At 48.1% G+C, this 19,678-nt stretch overlaps 4 protein-coding genes across 4 annotated transcripts; 3 read left to right on the forward strand and 1 right to left on the reverse strand.

The window, feature by feature from the left end:
• Nucleotides 1-593: 593 nt before the first annotated feature.
• On the forward strand, nucleotides 594-2,983 carry EMWEY_00006160 (isoprenylcysteine carboxylmethyltransferase, putative; the record flags this gene model as incomplete). Its single annotated transcript, XM_013481528.1, has 3 exons — nucleotides 594-2,196; nucleotides 2,402-2,558; nucleotides 2,923-2,983. 3 exons carry the CDS (start codon nucleotides 594-596, stop codon nucleotides 2,981-2,983), a joined length of 1,821 nt encoding a protein of 606 aa, XP_013336982.1.
• A 3,873-nt stretch (nucleotides 2,984-6,856) lies between these two features.
• Nucleotides 6,857-7,330, forward strand: EMWEY_00006170 (hypothetical protein, conserved; the record flags this gene model as incomplete). Its single annotated transcript, XM_013481529.1, has 1 exon — nucleotides 6,857-7,330. One exon carries the CDS (start codon nucleotides 6,857-6,859, stop codon nucleotides 7,328-7,330), a length of 474 nt encoding a protein of 157 aa, XP_013336983.1.
• A 2,324-nt stretch (nucleotides 7,331-9,654) lies between these two features.
• EMWEY_00006180 (ubiquitin-conjugating enzyme e2, putative) lies at nucleotides 9,655-11,642 on the forward strand (the record flags this gene model as incomplete). Its single annotated transcript, XM_013481530.1, has 5 exons — nucleotides 9,655-9,664; nucleotides 9,979-10,065; nucleotides 10,178-10,272; nucleotides 10,885-11,062; nucleotides 11,590-11,642. The coding sequence occupies 5 exons, from the start codon at nucleotides 9,655-9,657 to the stop codon at nucleotides 11,640-11,642; spliced, it is 423 nt and encodes a 140-aa protein (XP_013336984.1).
• A 921-nt stretch (nucleotides 11,643-12,563) lies between these two features.
• Nucleotides 12,564-13,025, reverse strand: EMWEY_00006190 (hypothetical protein, conserved; the record flags this gene model as incomplete). Its single annotated transcript, XM_013481531.1, has 1 exon — nucleotides 12,564-13,025. The coding sequence occupies one exon, from the start codon at nucleotides 13,023-13,025 to the stop codon at nucleotides 12,564-12,566; it is 462 nt and encodes a 153-aa protein (XP_013336985.1).
• Between the last annotated feature and the right edge of the window lie 6,653 nt (nucleotides 13,026-19,678).

Below are 19,678 nucleotides of genomic sequence, written 5' to 3' on the forward strand. Positions count from 1 at the left end.
TTTAGTATTTGTACGCGTCAAAGGTTCGGACGATAAACCTGCACCATGCGTTTTGTAGCTTCAAGTTCGTGCTTGGAGACAACTACGTGTAAACGCGCACACTCCCTCCACCTGTGTTGCAGAAGGAACAGCAGCTGTAGCAGCTGCGGTGGCGGCAGCTGCTGCCGTCCATACAATATTCAAGCAGCCGTTGCTGCTTCCAGTTTTCTTTCCGTTATTTGAGTCAGTTCTTTTACCGTAGGTCCTCAGCAAGTTCTTGTCTAGCCTTCCTGCGTTGCAGCGAGTCTCGCTTTTGCAGTATAGCAGCGTGGGCTTCAGCAGCAGCGGCAGCCAGTGAAGCAACGGCGAAAATTGGGTGCGCTTCTGTTGATCTCACCCGTTAATTAACGGCAGCAGCAAACGCGGCAACCCTGCCGTTAGATTAGTGGCGGCACAAGCGTCAGCAGAAGCAGCAGGGACCGCAAGGACTGGAGCATTAACAACGGTAGCAGCAGCAGCAGTAGCAACAGCCATGTAACAGCCGCACTTGTTTTAAAGAGGCGGTAACACGCCAACTACAGTGCACAGTTGTGCGTACACCCGCGGGAGAACATATGGCACGACCAACAACAACGGGACCTGCAGCTGTTGCTGCTGGCGCTTCCTCTGGTGCTGCAGATGCTGCTGCTGCTGCTGTTACCCAGGGGCGTCGGAACCCTCCTCCCCCACCTCCTGTATTGCTATGTGGAGTAGGGGAATCGCAGCATCAGCAGATGAAGCAACATGAGGCAGCAGCAGAAGCTGCAGCCGCGTGCCCTTTCTTGGCTTCACAGTGGTCGAGGGCAACAGGAGGGACGATAGGTGCAGCAGCACCAGGAACATATGTAACAAATATATTGGCTGCAGCAGCGGATGCAGCAGTTTGTCGTGAGGGTGTCATAGATTTGCTTGGAGACCCAGAAATCAGGTGTCGCCCAAGCATCAAGCATAGCAGCAGCAGCTCCAGCAGGAGCAGCAACAAGGACAGCAACATCGACAAACGTGGTGTTCTTGGAGATCCTGAAATTAGTCGTCGCCCAAGCAGCAACCTTAGCAGCAGCAGCTCCAGCAGGAGCAGCAGCAAGGAGAGCAACATCGATAAACGTACCGAATGGACGCGGAGGCAGGTTGGCATGCATCTGGTCCGTTTTGGGGCATTTGCGGCCGGGGCATTCGTTGGTTTGCTGCTGCTGCTACTGGAGCGGCAGCAGCAGGAGGAAGAGCTGCAGCAAAACCTGCATTATGTAGGGCAGCAGGAGCTCCTGCAGCAACTGCATCACCGGGGAGATAGCTGCATGATTGGAAGGAGCGTCGCTCGTGGCTTTTGGGTGGTTGTCTTTGCTGGTGTGATGGTACACAAGCAGCCAGACAGCAGCAGTAACAGCACCAGCAACAACAGTAGCAGCAGCAGCAGGTCTCTGACAGTAGACATGTGCTATCAATGCATTGCACTGTCTGTGGCAGGGTGCTGTTTGATGTTTTTCTCGCTTCTGCTGTTGCAGTGCCGCTTGTCGTGTGCAGCAGCAGCTGAGGCACTGTTTATCTTGCTGCTGTTGCTGCACCATAGCACAGAATATCTCTTTGTCCTGTCCTTCCATCCACAAGATCTCAGCTTCGACTCATTTCTGCTTAACAACAGTCAGGTGTATGCTGCGGTGCTGCTACTGGCACTGCTGGAGCAGCAACTCAAACCTTCAGTTGCCGCTGCAGTGCTAAACAGCAGCAACGCGCTGCTGTTGCAGCTCCTGCTGCAGCAGCAGGTCCACCTGCCGCAGCTTGTGCTGCAGCTGCTTACCTTTGCCTGGCATGTGCTGCTGCAGCGTCCCCTCCTCCCGAGTGATTTGGACGTGTTGCTGCTGCCTCTGCAACGGCAGCAGCAGATTGTTCCTTCATCTCCCGCCACTACTGCATCTGCAGGAGCGGCAGGAGCATTTGAACCACCATCTGAGGTGTACTGGCAGCTCTACATTATGTGCATGTTGGTGCTCATATCCGCTAGCGGTCTGGTTGCTGCAATAGGGGGGTTGATGCTTCGGTGTTTGGGCTTCCTCACTTTAAGGGAGAATTTTACCCATCAGATCAGGAGGAAAAAGACAGAAAAGCATCGTCTGTGCGTCCACGGTGTATACAGTAAATGCAGGCATCCGGCATACGCAGGCTGGTTCTGGTGGGCTGTCGGTAAGCTGCTGCACCTGCTGCTAACGCTGCTGCCGCTGCTCTTAGAGGGAATAAGTGGCCCTGTGGTTTGTCCCCGTCTTGGTCTCACTGCAGTTGCAGGACATCTTGCTTATGTTACAGGGGAGCTTCGGCTCCCCGCGGTAACGAGCGCAGCACAAACCCTAGAACTGGTAGCATATTTGCTGCTGCTTCTGCGCTGGTTCAGGCTCGCAGATTGTGTTGCTGAATGTGATTTGCTGTTGCCTGTTTTCCGTCGTTTCCTTCGTGTTCTTTCTGGAGCGGATTTCTTTCGAGGAGAAACAGCTGATTAAATTATTTGGAAGGGACTATGAGGTGTACAGGCACCGCGTTAGGACCATCGGGTGCGTCAGTATCGAGGTTGGAGTTGCAGGCGATCGCTCTTTGGCCGTTGGCGTTTGGTTTCATGTATATGTTTATTGGTTGTGTTTGCCTGCCTGCTTGATTTCTGTAGTTTTGTCTATTAAGGCCGTTCCCTCCTACAGCCTCTGTTGAACGATTTATTATCGCTGTATGGTAGCTTTTCTCTGAGACGGCACACTTTGCTGCTTTTGCTGTCCCATTTTTAGTCTCCTTGTATTATTGTGTCTTCTTACGGTTTGTCTGTCGCTGTTGTACATGGATGTTTGCAGTGTCCTTTCTCGTTCATATTTGAGCCACCTCCCATCTGCTTCTGTTGCTACTGCTTTGCCTGCTTTGTCTTTGCAGCATCCCTGGCTTGCAGTCGGCTTTGGACGCAGCGGAAAAAGCGCAGCGACGTTCTTCGTGATCGTCTCCATGCTGGCAATTTCAGCTGCATGCAGTTTTGCATGCTTTCCAGCAGTTGTTTGTGTGTATCTCCGTTTCTGTGTTTTCTCCTTGCCACGAGCTCCTTTCTATCTCTTCCCTTGCACTTTGATTCTGTCTGTATTTTGCTTATATGCCTCCAAGGCGAAGCACGAGACGCCGGCAGGGGCGGTGCAGCGACAACCGCTGGATCCACGCTGCACCAGCATCAACGACAGTTGCAGCAGCAGCAGCCAAAATAAGCTGTTGTCTGGTTTTTTCTTCTTCAAGGCACACAGGAACTAACGAAATGTCTGGCGTTTGAGGCCACTTATCAGTTTGGATATTACGCATGTGGCAGCTGCTGCAGCTGCCTCGCCTGCAGAATTGTTAGCACAAATGTTTGTTCACTGTTTCATTTAAAGTACACGACTAGCAAGCCGAGGGACTATGCAAAGCAGTGTTTGCAAGCAGCTGATTTATCTTAATGTAGGATAAGCACATACAGCAGTGCTTGCAATTCAGGAACAGTGGTCACTGTGTTATACGCACTGTAAAGACTGTTTGTTCGTGTGCACCCTGGGAGTTAGCACAACCCTCAGATCTTCGGGTGTTGATTGCTCCTTGAGCATTGCGTCTTTACAGATAGGGCAACCACAATTGGGACTGCATACAGTTGAAACAGTTGAAATACAAGAAGGCTGTTACTTGCGCACAGCTGCGCATTTAGACGGCACCGACGCACGCAGAAAACACAGATCCTGGTGTGTTGGCACCACCGCAGTGGAAGAAGGCAAGTAAACCAGAAACTGGGAGCGAGAAAACAAGGGCGAAGAAACCATAACAGGGGAAACGGGCGGCCCCCTGGCTGGAACAGCAACAGAAGAATGTTGGGGTCACAGAAAAAGTTGCCACTTGTTTGTTCCCAGAGCTTGCACGGGAATACAGGGTTAATTGTTCTAAAATGTCATCTGCTGTAATACTATGGAGTAGAGGAGGAACTCGCGAAAACGGTTGCTTGCTCTGCGGTGCATGTACACCTCAGCGCGCCAGTTAATAACACACTGAACTCTGGGGTTGAACCTCGATGAACTTTCTTGTTCAACAAACAGAAATAATAATGGCCGAAGAAGGGCAGACGCTTCATAGAATGGCCTGGCAACGCTGGAAGGCTCGGCTGGGCGCCCGAATGGACTTGTTTTTGCCTTCTCATTCTGCTGCTTCTAAATCGTCAAGATTCGAATGGAAGCGAGTGAGTAATTAGTGCAACCAGCTACGCGGAATCATCTGTTTAATTGCCTGAACAGGAAAGCATGCCGCTCGGGACGCGAAAAGTATCAGTGTGGATTCGATACAACTCTGGAAAGGTATGAAAAAGTGTAGTTAGTTGCTAATACGAATGAGATGGTATAAACATCAAACAATGTGTAGTGGTGTACCTTTTTAGAGCTGAAAAGCATTTAAGTAGAACTCTGCGACCGGCTAAGTTCGAGCTTCGGTTTTCTTTGCGTGCTCAGCTCAACTGATTTTGTCCATATTTTGAAGCATTCCATTGTTTGTCTGTTGCAGCCGGCAGTAGACAAAATTCAACGGAAAGAAGAGCGTTCCTTTCTTCATAGGTTTGTCTATACCGTCTTTTGCTTCCTTCTGTACATGTGTTTTCTGCTTTCCTTGGAATATATGTCAAGCATTGCAACTCAGTTTTAATTGTCGCTGCATGCAACAGGGCACCAAGTGCAACGTCACATACGACAGATGCGGACATATTTGGTTCGTTCGGCGCACGGAACATCATTGCAGCAGCAGCAGCACGAAGAGCAGAATCAGCAGTAGTCAACGTGGAACCTGGAAAACGATCAGCACTCAAAGACAGACCAGTTACTGTATCTGCTGGGCATAGCACTGCTAAACCTGGAGACTGGAGGTCCACGAAGAAAGGCAAAAGTTACAAACGGGAACGAACCCCACAGCGCAAGAGCTTCCGCCTGGCCACACGGGAGGTACAGCACCAACAACCACCAGTAGCAACAGTCCTTCAGATTTTCCTATTGGGACAGTGTCTCCTTCCTTTGGTGTCCTTGTTCTCATTAGTTGTATTTTGCTTGCTTCTACAGGTCAAGACCGTTGTCGAGTCTTCAGAAGAGGAGTTCTCGGACTCCTCCGACTCGAGCTAAATCGAATGGGACAAACTAACAAAGAGTAGTTTTGTGTTTTTGGCGGAAAGGATTAACAGTAAACCCTTGACTCTAAACTGAAGGGCTTTTTAGAAGACGAGCAAACGCTAGAAAACAAGCTGGTGGATACGCGGATATAGTTCAGGCAATTTTGCGTTGTCGCTGCTTTGCAAGCTCACTAGAAAAAACGACTCGGTTTATTGTCTCTTGCAGAGCCAAATTCGATACACCTTCCGGGATTTAAATACGTATAGAGTTAATAAGACCAATAGAACATTGTTTATCAGCTTGGTTCACAGTATTTCATGGCTTGTGTTCCAACATTTGCAAACATGCGTTTCGCATGTCTGCTCCGTTTTCTCTGCTTTCCTTACCTCATTAATTCCTCAGTGCTTCTTTCATTAAAACAGAAGTATGCAGGAAAGCAATATGGTCTTGAGTTTTGTCTTTTTTGCATGAGACAGCCAGGAACTGCAGCGGCACTTGTTGGAGACAATCGTAGAAGTGGTGCGTGGGAGAACGAAAGAACAAGACAAACCCCAAATAGGCAAAAACCCTACCACATGGGATGTTCTGGTTTGCTTATTTGCTTTTTAGAACATGATGTAAATGAAATGTTATTCACATAGTTCACGTTCCTGTTTGGCGGTTGCGTGGTCCAACAGCGTTATTGTTTGCTGGTTGTGGTCGATAGAGGAAGGAAGCAGATGACAGAAACGGATTGGACAGCTGAAAAGCCCATTTTTGTCTAGTCGATGCAATTGAAGATTCAACTGTTTTATCTTTATGAGCAAGTCATATATTAATTTGGAAGGTACAGCTGATGCAGGGCTGCACCGACTCACTTGTTAGGCGATCAGGACGACCGCTGACCAGCGGCCACCATGGCCGCTACTACAAACAGAGAGAGACGGATGAGCTGCTCCTGAGGTTCTTCTCGTTCTCTTATCTCTCATTAACTGTGCAAACTATAGAAAAAGAAACACAAAGAAGTCGAAGCAAATAGGAATTCATCACAAGTAAGCCCATTTCTGCCTACGTCTGCTGTTGCTGAAGCAGCGCGTTGCTGCGGCAGAGGCAGGGCGGGTGATTTCTCCTCTCCTTTTCACGCCTTTTCAGTTCTCTTCCTTAGTTGTTCTTAATGTATGTAACTCAGTAATATTCCTTCGCAGCTTTGCATTACGCAGAGCCGCAACCGTGCACGAGCCCAAGGCAGTTCACTGTCGCGTACCGTGTATACACTTAGACCTTAGAATGTACAAATGTTGCTTCTGTTTTTCTTTTTTTCCATTTCACGATAAGCACTTCTGTCTAGCTCCACTGTGAATGCAAGCCTTGAGCCGATGCACTAGTGTTGTTTTTCCGTGGCCCAGCCTCGTAGGCTGTGATACTGTGCAGCTGTAGCTCTCAACCTTTCTATACGAACACCACTGCCTCGCTGTATTTGTGTTTTCTCTCCTTCTAGCATCATTGGTTTTTGTCTCAGTATTGGTACCAGCCCTTATTTTTGCCGCCTGTCCACATCTGCTGCCGCAGCATTTTTTTTTACATTGATATGCTTCGTTCCGTATTCTTGGTGGTGTTGCCTTGTGTCTCAACATACACCTAACCGAATAAAGCTGGGAGCCCACACAAAGTGTTGTTCAAGCTTTGAATTTGTGGTTTTTGCTCTTGAGTCTTTTCTTTGTCTGCAGGCTCAGAAGATGGCAGACGGCAAACAGATATTGGGAAAGGTAACAAGTTGGGTGGGGCTGCTGACGGGCGCCTTCACCATAGTAGTGTGGTGTTTTCTGTTGAACGCGTTGAGCCCTAAGATCAAAGTAGACTCAGATGACGTGCTGAATGACATAAACAAAACCTACTGGCGCAACGCATTGTTTACCTTTGCGCCCTCTGTCTTTCTTGATGTCTGGACGCCCTTCGTGATGGGGTTGATCTCCATTTTGTGCCACTTCCACGGCTTTGGTTTCTACTGGATGTGCAAAACCTACATTCACTTCTTTCTGTGGAACTTCGTCTTGGCGCTCTTCGGCAACATTGGCTACTCCGGTGGCATTGGTATCGTCTGCAGCGCCTTTTCTCTCCTCACTGCACTCCTTTCGCTCATTTGTGCTTTCATATTGCCGAATCAGTGCCCTAAGCTCGATCTGCAGGCTCCCAAGGTCCCGAGAAGATGAAGGCCGCTTGTGCCATAACAGGGTGTCACCGGCTTATTTTATGGGCAGGTGCAGAGAAAAGCGACAGACAGACACACAAAAGCAGCCATGCTAAACAAGAAGACTGAAACATAAAATACGCAAAGACAGAAGCGCTTGCAGTCGTACTGCATCGCTCTCAGATACAGCGTCTGCAAGGCAATTAATCGGTATTAGCTGCATTTATTGCTGTGTAGGATGCATCTATTCATGTATTGCTATACACATTCTACGTGTATTTATCTCATCTCTACTTTTTTGGTCAAATGGTGCATGGAGTCATGGGGAACCATAGACCATTGGCACTAACCATGTGGGATGTTTCCTCTTTATATTCCTGGAGGACTTAGCACTAAGCGCACAATGGATTGTGTTTAGGCCGTAACAGTCGTCGGCGTCTCCTAGCAGCCAATGGCCTGCTGGGAGCATTGGTAAGGCATGCGTAACAGAGAAGCAGCTTCACTGTCATTTTTGGCAACTTAGAGCACCGACAGCTCTTCTGAACTTATGAACGTTTCCGCCTGTAATACCAGCTGAAGTGAACAAGTAAAAAAAGGCAATAGAGAGCCACTAGTCATCGTTGTCTACACCTCAATTACCTAGGCTTTTCCCTCTATTTACAGTCTAGTGACTGCAGTTAGCGCGCCCCCCTAGTGCAGCGATGAGCACCGCCCTACTAGGCTCTGTAGCCTTTCAGAAAGGGAACAAGTAGAGGGGGAGTATGAGTAGCCTTCTTGTCTGGCAAGTTGAGAGAAACGGAATGAGCGCAATATTGCCGTACTGATATTGTTACGAACAATTGGCCCCGACGACAAAATAAGAGAAGAGAGCAATTTATTAGGCTTTCAAGGGACTTACAAGAGAGCGATGGTCCAGCAATACCAGACGCAACAGGGGTGCTGCTTCGTATTAGCCTGCCCTCGTAGGCTGCACCGAGTCAAGTGAGAAGGACGAAACAGAACATTAAATCTCAAAGAAGCTGGTAGTCTCTCTTCCAGCACCCAAGTTTCACCTTCTGCATACGACTAGGGCTAGTCTGGAGAGTAGATCTGCACCTGCCCTGAGTTGCAACACTCCTTTCTACAATTCCTGTTACGAGGCAACAACCCCACACCCACGTGTGCACAGTACACCAGGTCCCTTTATTCAAACCATCGGCAACGGTTGAACACTTGCGCGGCCCGCACAAAGCTATCTTTTTGCAAGTAGAAATACATGTTCTACCTTCAGACAGGGCATGCTTCATAATGCAGACAACCAAACTTGCAACGAGAATACCGCTGGGGCGCGAGAGGTCTCTGCAAGCCTTAGTGACCCACATGAACCATCCAAGCACCACCTGGACTTCGTTTCACTATTGAAAATTATCCACGGATTTAGTTTAACACGCCAGAAGAGTGGCTCCCCACTGTGCTTGATGTGCGAAGTGCGCGGAGGCTGCTAGCTACAAGCAGCTACAGCTGTTGTCTTTACTGTTGAGACTCCAGGCCTGACCATCAACAGAGTTTTCTATTCTATACGCATTATATCACTTAAGAACACTTAAAATATCTTACTTTAACTTAAACGCCTCACAGTCTCCTTGTTTTGCTACCCGTTGCCATTCGCGGGCGCCATTGGAGTGCCGGGCACTACCGTTGGGGGGCTGTGGTAGGAGCAGGGCGTTTTGTGTAATTCGCAAATGCTCATCGTTCTGTGCAGTTAGATAGATATCTGCATCGAAAAGGGAAAATAAGCATGAAAACTGACCATCTGTTCCCCTACTGAATCGGGGAGTGCGGAATATTTAGTTCTTTCCGCTGGTTTTTTGCTTATCCGATCGCCCTTTGTGGCTGCCTGGGATTGCATTCTGCCTGTGACTCATAATTACGAACATCCTTCTCCTTTTTCTTTTTGTCTTGCCATTTTAACTCCTCACTTCGCTACAGGTGCTACCTGTGCCCTGCCGGGCCAAGGCAGCGCAGCAGTATGATGCTTGTTCCTAAACGCATTCAAAAAGAAACACACAATCTCGCCAGCGAACCCCGTAAGCAAACTGAGTGAACTTTATCTTCGTGCTTTTTTTTTCTGTACGCACGAACGGTACACTGGACGAGTTGGCGCTAGGGGGAAAATGGCAAACACAGCGTAAGGGGGTGAAAGGGAAAAAGGGCCAAAACGAGGGGAGTAAAGAATCGAAAGGGGGGAGATATACAGGGAGGAATAAAATTGCATAAGAGGGATGATTTAATATATTGCACTAGTAGTAAAGCGTGAAAAGGAAAGAAACAATGGCGCAGGGGTGCCGTAGATGCTCACCAGACGCCATGTTCTTGCGTAGGCGTTTTCAGTTCCCAATTTTACTGAGTCGGAATCTCCCGTCTTTATGATTTGAATGCACCTTGGTGCATTCTGATTGTTTGCCTTCTTTTTTTGGCAGTATGCCTTCTTATTTCCGGTGCTTGTGCCTCCCTGTTCTGTGTGGACAGCATTCCGTCAGTTATCGTTTGTGTATTCTTTTTCTGCATTCATCGCTCCTTCATTTCATTTGTATCTCCTTATTTCTCTCACTCCCCGTTCTGTGTGCTCCCCCCCTGATTCTTTTTTGTAACAGTAAGTTTGCGTTTCCCGTATTGGCGTCTGGTTTGCAGCTCCTGGCATTGAGGCAGCCCCTGACCCTTCCAACTACCGGTATTTTAAAATTATAATGACGGGGCCCGCTGGCACCCCTTACGAAGGTGAGGGGTTTCGTGGTTTTGCTACCCTCAGTGATTTATTATTTGCTCCCCCTGCGTTTCGCCTCCACGCCCAATTCTTTAATACAGCAAATTGCGTTGGGTCTACGCGCAGGCGGCCGCTACCGTCTTGAGCTGTTTCTGCCGGAGCAGTACCCGATGGAGCCCCCCAAAGTTCGTTTCCTGACGAAAATCTACCACCCGAATATTGTGAGAAATATTTAGTAGGAATAACACACTAGATGAAGAATGGGACGTTAGCTTTCTGTTCCCCGTCAAATCCAAGGCATTGTGTGGTTGTCCGCGTCTGCAAAAGGTGGTAGTTGGTTTGTTGACAAGGTGTTCGTGCTTCAGTATTACATCTCGCGCATACTTCAGTATTTTGGTAGTCACGAAGGACGGATTGCTAATACGTTTTAATGTGCACGGAGTATCTGATTTAGTCGCCTCCGAACAGATGAAACGATCGTCCGCTCAGTCTGTAAAACGGTAGCGCGCAAGGGGGCAGCCGATCGATCCAGGAGTTCCCGTTCTCTCGCAGCTCGTCCGATCTTAGTGCTGACCCATGGTAGTGTGCATTTCCGGAAGGGCTTTATCCGTGCATGTCCAGAACGAGCGAGAACCGTTTGTAGACTAAAGCAGACTGAAGAGGTTGTAGTGATATACCTTAGTCACATTTTGTTTGTACGAAGCTGTAAGTTTGTACGCATATTCATCAGGGGACCATCATATGCCATTTGTGTCGGTACAGGTGTTTTGTTTCGTGTTAGTATTGGCGTGGGCCTGCTTTTCTGGTGTGTATCCGTGCTGTTTCCCGAGCAGGATGCGCTGGGACGCATTTGCCTAGACATTTTAAAGGACAAGTGGAGCCCCGCACTGCAGATTCGCACGGTGCTGCTCTCCGTACAGGCCCTCTTGTCGGCTCCCGAACCCGATGATCCCCTGGACACGAAAGTGGCGGACCATTTCAAACATGATCGCCAAGCAGCAGAAGAAAGAGGTACACACATGTCGAGGGGAGAACGGGATACAGATATAACGATACACTACTGTATGGAAAGAGGGGTGCATGCAAGACGCCGATAGACCGATTGTGAAACACAGCTTGGATTGGGAATCAAGTAGTGGCAATTGTATTTTCTCCAAGGCATGCACCAGAATAGATAGGTGTAGGGTGCGCAGGACCAGATAGTTAGTAAATAGATGAGTAAATCCACCAGCCATGGGCGTAGTTTTAAGATTGCAGCCTTCATTGACGGAGTGCCGACAGAAAAATAATGAAGTGAGAAACTTATGGCTCGTGACTTTCTTTTGCTCTCGGTAGACGACTTAAAGATGCAGTTGTGGGGGGTCTAAGAAGAACCATTACACACATTCTTGTCATAAAAACAGTTTGTTACTGTCTGCTCGATTGTACCTCATTTTCATACCCCCCTGCAGGTTATTGTCGTAGTAAGGCCGTTAGCCAACGCCAACAAAATTGGCAGATGGCTGTTTCTGTGTTATTTGGTCGTTATGTATGCGCAGCGCGGGAGTGGCGGCAGATGTACGCGGGTGACGAGACGATCACGTTAGATTGAATGACAAATACGATGGATTTAAGGACTAAGAGAAGCACAATAGAAGGAGTCTGTTGTGAGAGTGCGAACCGTTGCAACTCAGATAGGTGTATCCCGTGTGCAGAAGGCTTCTTTACGCAAATACCGAGGGGTGTACACGGAAACCAATATGGAAAAGCGGGTCGAAAGAGACAGATTGAAGTGCAATCGAACGAACAGCCAGGTGGACGATAGTCCTCGCTTTTCACTGCAAATCGCATGAAAGGCGAAATCTGCAGAACACGAAACTCGCAACTGCTCCGTTTGAGGAAACGCAGCACCCTTTTGACATCGTTGTTAGTCATCAATTGCGTGCATTGAAGAGTTTCGGGCTTTTAGATGGCGCAGAGGCACGTGCTGCTATGCCAGCCATCAAGTCCATGGAAAACGGGCAGTTGAATTATTAAATGCTTTCCTCTTTGTATGGACGGGCTTAGTTAAACCGAATGTAGAATTTCCTAAACTGAGTTGTTGTGTCAGTATTTATGCTCTTTGCATTGGTGAAAGTGAGTACTTCGCCTTTAGGATAGACAGCGGTAGTTGGAGTTACAACAAATCGCATACGCACCTTCCAGCGAAGGACGAAGTGCGGCTGCAGAGAGGTAGAGAGTGACAGGAATGCAGGAGCCTTCACTGCCTGAGTTACTGGATACCTGCTAAACTGGATGGCTAGCTATCCAGCTCACAAATTGCCGCAGGTATGTGCCGGCTATAGACAGTATAAATTGTTGACAGTATACAATATAAAAAGAGCAGCAACACACATGACGAAAAGTGGCGGGAACGGATCGAGGCGTTTCGCAGAGGGAAGTGGATGTCTGGCACGCTTGTCTTCGTTGTTGCTGCATATTCACCTCTAATTTCGTCTACTGTCCGTCCTCTGGTTCTTCACCTATCATTCGTCTATTTCTGCTGCGTGATCTGCAGCTTCGCGCTTTGGTCCTTGACGAGGAAGGCACAGATAAGACTCAGCAGGGTGCAAAGAAGCGTGAAGGCGCTGGCGATGATGCCGATGATGCCCGAATACCCGATCTGTCCAAAGAGAGCCATTACGAAGTTCCAGACAAAGAAGTGTCCATATGTTCTGCACATCCAGTCGAAGCTGAACTCCCCGAAGTGGCAGATAATAGAGATCATGCCCATAACAAACGGAGTCCATATGTCAACAAACACATCTGGCACAAACGAGAACATAGCGAACCTCCATGTGTAACGGTTGTAATCCTTTGTGAAACTTTCGTCGTACACAACAACACGCGGTGACACCGCCGGCATTAGGAAGAAGAATACGACAAGGGAAAGCACGCCACAAGCCAAACCCAACCAACTCGTGAAGCGCGCCAACTTCTGCTTCGCGTCCGCCATTTTATTCTGTTTACCGGGGCTTCAGATACAGTTTACCTGAAGGCAAAAGCCAAGTAGACCACACAAACGTGCATACGCAAGCCTGTATCTACCCAGAGATTGTGTGTACGTGGCGCCCGGCAGCGGCCCAACCTATTGCAGCAGGGTAGCCAAAGGAAACTCGGGAGCAGTTTACACCCACACTAACATTGAACAATAAGTTAAAATACACTCTAAGCTTGGAAAATAAACAGTCGAATTCCAACGAGTGCTTCAGAAATCGATCGGTGCTGTTTGATGAAACGTAAACATTCACAGGAACCTTACAATATCCGGAGTGGCACACCAACCCGTTGGGCAATTTTTACTGCTTGCAGAGAAAAAATAAATCTTACTTCGTTTTATGCCGTCGACACCCTGTTTTCCCTCTGGTCGGTCGTTGGCCCGTCGGCGGCTCCGACGGCGTCGAACGAGGTGGCAGAGGGTAGCCCCAAGAAATTACAAAAGAAACTGATACTCCAAATAGACAGAGAAGAATATTTTGAGAAGAATTTGAGAAGCTGTCGGAATTCCAAAAGCTTACGCCTCGCTGTTGGACGACAGAACCCTTCAGCGGCGAACCATTGGTGTGTAATGCAATCGCTATTTGGCTGCACTCACCGACACAGCCGATGGACAGGGCTGCAACGCGTGTTCCTTTTAGACAAAATATATTTTACGAAAAACAACAAATATTTGCAGTACAAAAGCTTCATGATATACGGAAGTTCCGTCCGGCAGGCCAATCTCTTCATCTTCCCGCACTCCCGTTGGCTCCGGCGCGTCTACCGATGGGCTCTTCACAGCGGTGATCGCTTTGCAGTCCCTGAACACTACTTAACAACGAAACAGTTGAAGCATAAAAGAAATTTTCTAGCTTCATATAGTAAACTGTCTACAGCGCACGAAGGCCCCACACGGGAATTGGCTGCTGCTGCTAGATTGTTTCAAGGTCAACAGAATGGTGGGGTTCATGAAACAAGCCCAGGTGCCAGATTCTGAAACTTGCGTTTTATTCGAAGTGTTCACGAGAGGTAGGAGGTGGTCGGATGCGATATATCTTTGGTAGGCAGCCAGAGAGTGTGTGGACTGTAGGACAGTCCAATTTCTTTTGTTAGACTTCCCATTCCAAACACGATTCAAGACAAACGTTAAGCCTCAGCAATTTTCGTTATCATGCATTGTAATAGTTGCAGTGCATTAGGAAGAAGGATATACTATGGTTAAACGAATGTAAAGCCACCAAAATAATCAACCAACTGTCTGCAGGCATGGTGATGACAGCAAATGATAGAAGAGCGCTGTGTTGAAAACGACAGGGAGGGCTGGGAAGTAAAGGAGCACTTTTCTCATATACTAAGATAAACAAGATCCTGTTAAAAAATTCTTCAGAGAATACTCACCTTTCCATATCAACACGGCCCTGGTTATTCTCTAAAAATGTTTTACAGTAGTTATTGCGTGCCGTTTGCTCCACTACACTATGGTCGAGGGTTTAGGGTTTAGGCGTGGCGCTTCGGCGCCAACGAAAACAAGGCTAATGGTTTAGAGTTTTATGGGTTACGGTTTTATGGTTAGGGCCTAGGGTTTAGGGTTTAGGGATTTTTAGTGTTTAGGGTTCAGTAGTTTAGGGTTTAGGCGGTTGGGTTTGGAGCTAGATGGTTATCAATTACCTTCCTCCATGGGCTACTTCTTCTAAAAGCCTCTTATTCAGAGGCTATGATCCCATCGTTGCGCATCTGTTGACCACTAACTGATTCTTTTCAGTGTCGCCCACTTTCGCTAGCCCTGCATAGTACTTCTCAACTCTCCCGCTTCCTGTTACTTTGGGACCTAGGAATAAGCCTGTATGGCAATGCGCTACGAAAATCGTGCATATTCCCGATGTGCTCTGGAAAAGTACTACCCTTGTTTAGATAGCCACCATTGTCGTGCCTCCTAATACCGAAGAAGCTAGTAGCTACTGCAGTTCATTTTGTGCTTGTTAGAGAAAAATATTGCCTGGCAGCCGCCACATTTGGGTGGTCGGCTGTTGCACGATCACTTTTCGTGGTTTGAGTGCAGAAACACTTTCCTTTGGATAAGAGGAAGAAGTTAGGCGCGCTTCAACTCGACGAGGCTGGTAGCCGTTAGTCGCCTCCCCACCAGATGGCCGATCCTGTTCAATATCCATTCTTTAAGGAAGGTGGTGATTTAACAAAATAGGGAGTTCACAAAATTTACTGTGTGTACAGATATTTTTGAAGGACCTTAGCTCCTTAGTTGTGTGAAAATCGGCTGCAGGACCTGCTCTGGGGTGAGGTTTGTTCCTCTCACACGCCACTGTTGCCCTCGATCATATCCCGTGATCATTGGAAGCTGTGACGGAACCGAAGTCTTACAGTGGGAGCTCCATAACACCAGCAGAAGTCTCTTCTTAGACACTAGGTAACGTAGAAGACAGAGGTGCAAGCGCCTGAAGCACCGGGAGAGGTGGCTTGTCATGAATTGCAACCCACAGTCACGTACAACCTCGCAGTGTTCGTGCAGATTTAATTGTGCCAGATACACGCGGCCATATCAGGGATTAGAACCTTTCTCGATTCAATACTAATGCTTGGACCCCCGCCTTTGCCTACTTGCCTACTGGGTAGACCCACCAAGATCCCCCACTGGAATAGTCTGCGAAGACCAAATAACTTATAAAATGACATTTTCGAGCATATTTGTAATTCTCCAAGTAGTGTACCATGCTCCATATTAGAGTGTTCCTGCAGTGTGCAACCGATGGTATCGTGATCGCTGATTGCAGGACAACGCGATATTTACAAACTCTTGTCTTCCTCCCATTTTATCTTTAGTCAAAAGTTTTTCGTGCTCAGAAAAAGTTATGGAGCAAGTTTTACTGCCAAGGGAAGTAAGCTGAAGTCTGGATAGAAGACAGATCCGGTGGTAGTGGCCCATCAGCAGTACTGGAGAGCCCGGAGGGGAACCGTCATTGCAGGGTCATTGTTGCACACCAGGAGTTCAGCATATTCGAAGCAGCAAGCTTCTATTTCAGTGAATGCGAGAATATCACGATTCTACGGGCACCGCAGACATAAGGCATTTGGGGCAACATGTCTCTCCGCGGCGGCAGGAATTTGGACAATGGGCAATGCAACTTGCCCCGCTCTCTCCTGCAGGAGATAAAACTTGTATTTCTTCTTCTACTGGCATTGCTGGGTGTGGCAACATCAGCTTTAAATGAAGATCCCTCCAGTTCGACCGGGACTTTGGTTGAATTAGATCAGCCAGCAGTCACGGCGCAGCAATTTGAGCGAGAGGAAGGGCATGAGCAAAATCGCTACCCAGTTATTAGCAAGCGTCAAATGACGATTGCACTACTCTCAATAACACTGTTTGCACTCCTGTGCAGTATGAAGGCATCCAGAAAGGCTGCCAGTTTGAAAGTAAGCCTGTCTGCGGCACGGGCTCAGTAGTTTCACGTTACCGTAACAACTACTCGTCGCTCAGGACAGGTTCACTTAATTTTACCTATCATATACAGCGATAAGCATGAATTTCTACCATCAATAAGTTTTACTGCAAGCTCGGGGGAGGTGAAGCAGTGATTGCAAGATTGATGTGATGTTGTCCTGGGCACTCTTTAGCTTGTACGTGTGATTCTTGACTCGGTTACTTTATGAAGTACGTCGAGTTCGGAATTCATGGGACGGCTTCACCTGCGGGAGTGCAGGTCCAAATGGCAGGTTATGGATATTTTGGGGTATTCAGATATTCTATTTCGCCGTTTGAGGAGAACCACGCCTGCATGTGAAGGGATGGTAGGGTCGTGATATATTACTTTTGTCCAGTACTAGTTTCCTTGTATCTTAGGAAGTATGTTTTGCTTGTGCTGGAGCGTGCCACGCTCGTTGGGGAAATACAGCACCACGTAGCACGGTTGACAATCGGAAGATGTCCGCAACGAGCCGGCAACGAGTCTGCGGGAATTCACCAGTTCAGTGCAGTCAACATTGAATACCAGAGTACATGTAGAAACTCGAGTACACTGCATGGGAACGTTTGGTTACTGCCGAGAACAGCAAGTATGTTGGCTCCTTTTTTGAAGGCCCCACCGGGAAGTGTTTGACCTGGTAGGTCGTGAATAACATGAGTGTAGTGTCAAGTGCAGCACTTATAATTGTCTTTGCTGGTGTTGTGAAGTGGATACAAGGATTAATTGTGTAAACGTCATTTTGTGTTTTTCGCAAGGCGCTGATGATGTTGACAACGCTTGCCGGGCTGGGCGACTTTTCAGCCTTTTGCGTGCGTGTATTGCTGACTGCGCCATGTTGTAGAGAATGAACATCCACGGGACTGCGTTTGTACAATTTATTGTAACAATAAGGGAAAGTTGTAATTGCTTTGCCTACCAAGTGTCTTCCTCAGCAAGTGGGTTTTACAGCAGGCCTCTTTGTATTAGTGCAAGACGATACATTGTTTTGCGTTTTGTGAGCGCACGGAGCCTAATCACGCAGTATGCCAAGCAATTCTTAGCCATGAAGCTGGATTTCGCGTGATACTATATAGCTGTTCGTATGACTGCAACGCGTATTGACTGCTATGTGCACAATGCCAGAAAATGAAAGCCAGATGCAGATGTGGTGCTAGATTGCCATGCAGACACTCAGACGTTCGTTGCCGTTGTTCTCGGATGTGTTTGAGCATGTCGTACGGTGTGCTTCCAGGGGAGCAAAACGGGATCGGTTGAGTAATCAGGTGTAGTTTTGTGCATGGGAAGAGGGGGTCGTTTCTACGTTCGGTGCGGTGAGCCTTGGCGAAAACGTCCAGCAGTCAAATGTTGCATGACACAAAAATGCAAAGCCTTGAGCAGTGCATGCAGAGCGTTTCCCTTTGTCCCGATTGATGGTGAAGTATGTTCACACCAACAGGACCGTGGCGCAAAAAGGAGAAACCACCGCGCTGCATTAAAGTGGTCCAGTGGACTTAGGGAATGCGCTTTGATTGTGGTTCTGTTCGTCTTCAGGTAGGTCATGTGTAATTGACGTTGGTGCTAAAGTCATGTTGTGTGTGCCAGTGACAGGTGGCAAGGGTTTTGACGGTATGCTTGTAAACTCCTGGTGGTGGCTGTTAGGCAGGCGCAGTAGGATGTGAGCGTTTTCATGTTGGGGTGACGAGGTGAGTCTTCGCGGACTTTCTAGCCTATCGATGCAGGTATTGCTAAGCGTAGTGAGAGTGCACGCCAGCGTTTACAGGCGCAAGGTATGTTCACTGTTCAAATGTACAGCGTTGCAAAACCGCCCACATAGGAGGTGCGTCTTTCATCTGAAACGATCGTATTAATAGGTCGCCGCATTCTCGCCAGCAACCATATTGGCGAGATATTGAGCGAGTCTGTCATGACAGTGGCTCGGGAGAGTTCGGAACGTTGTGCCTGCATAGCTATGTGGTAGTGTACGTTGCTGTTGGTGCGCATGTTATGGCTGATCACAACACACCTGTGGACGGCTCTCTAGGCTGTATGTTAAATTTAGAGAGCACCTTTGCACACAGCACTTCTGCGCGTTTTGAGTTTCGTAATTCTGTAGGTTTATGCAGAGGTTGTATAGTCTTCTACGCTGCCGAACTCGACTTGTTCACGTGGAAGCTTAGGTCAGCACGTTTCTGGTGCAGGAGGTAGTGTCTCGGCTGCGTGTGGTGTATTGCAACAAGCCGGATTAGCGTGTTGCTTTTTCTGGGAGATCACTAATGAGACAAAAGCGCGTTGTCTGTTTGCCCCTTGTGGTGGCGAGGGCCGTTGCTTTCAAGAGTTGTGTGGTGCGAGGGTGAAATCGCATGAGGAAATTGGGGTTAGCGCACAATGATAGTGGTTTGGGGTTTATGGGTTAGCTTTGTTGACGCTGCTTATCGCGGGGAGGACTGCAGTCCTCCTTGATATTTTCCCGTTTTGATTTGTGGCCTGTATGCACGAAGTACGCGAGGATGTGTGACTCTGCATTTCTCCGCTTTAGATGGCATCGAGAGCATTTACTTTTTCAAAGGTGTCCACGGGCAAGAGGTCTAAGCGCTGGAGTCGTTTGCGTAGAGAGTATGTTTGGTTGGACGTAGACGTGCAGAAGTAGAGTGGGAATTAGTGCAGCACCTAGGAGGAGGACGAGCGGCTAACGGCAACAATGAGTAGGCGTGAAGTCAACAGATTAGTGCAGAACGCCTTGGATATTGGAGTACAGGTCTTAAATCTAGTAAGCTGCATGGGAGCATTATAAGATGTTGCCGGGAGCAGGAAGTGTGTTTGTGCTTGTAAAAAAGCACGCGAAGCGCGCGATCTTGTGGTTTGTGACAGAGATGTGTAGGTGTTCAACGCTTTCAACGCTAGCAGATACTATTGTGTTGTTGTATGTTGTGAGCTGGATGCGGGATGAGGGGTCGGCGCGTTGGCGTTTTGAGGTCTTCCCACCCGATGGTGGAAATGTCTTTTCCTTTGACTTGTAGCATTAGAACGTTTGCTTGCATCCCTTCGTGATCGCGCTATATTGTAGGGGATGAACATTGACGGGTTTGTTGTTTGCTGGCGAGGTTGTGTGATGGGAAAGTGAATTTCCGGTTGCTTAGGTCAGCACGTTTCTGGTGCAGGAGGTAGTGTCTCGGCT

Source organism: Eimeria maxima, genomic scaffold (assembly GCF_000499605.1).
Source record: "Eimeria maxima Weybridge genomic scaffold, Emw_scaff35, whole genome shotgun sequence".
Lineage (NCBI taxonomy): Eukaryota > Apicomplexa > Conoidasida > Eucoccidiorida > Eimeriidae > Eimeria > Eimeria maxima.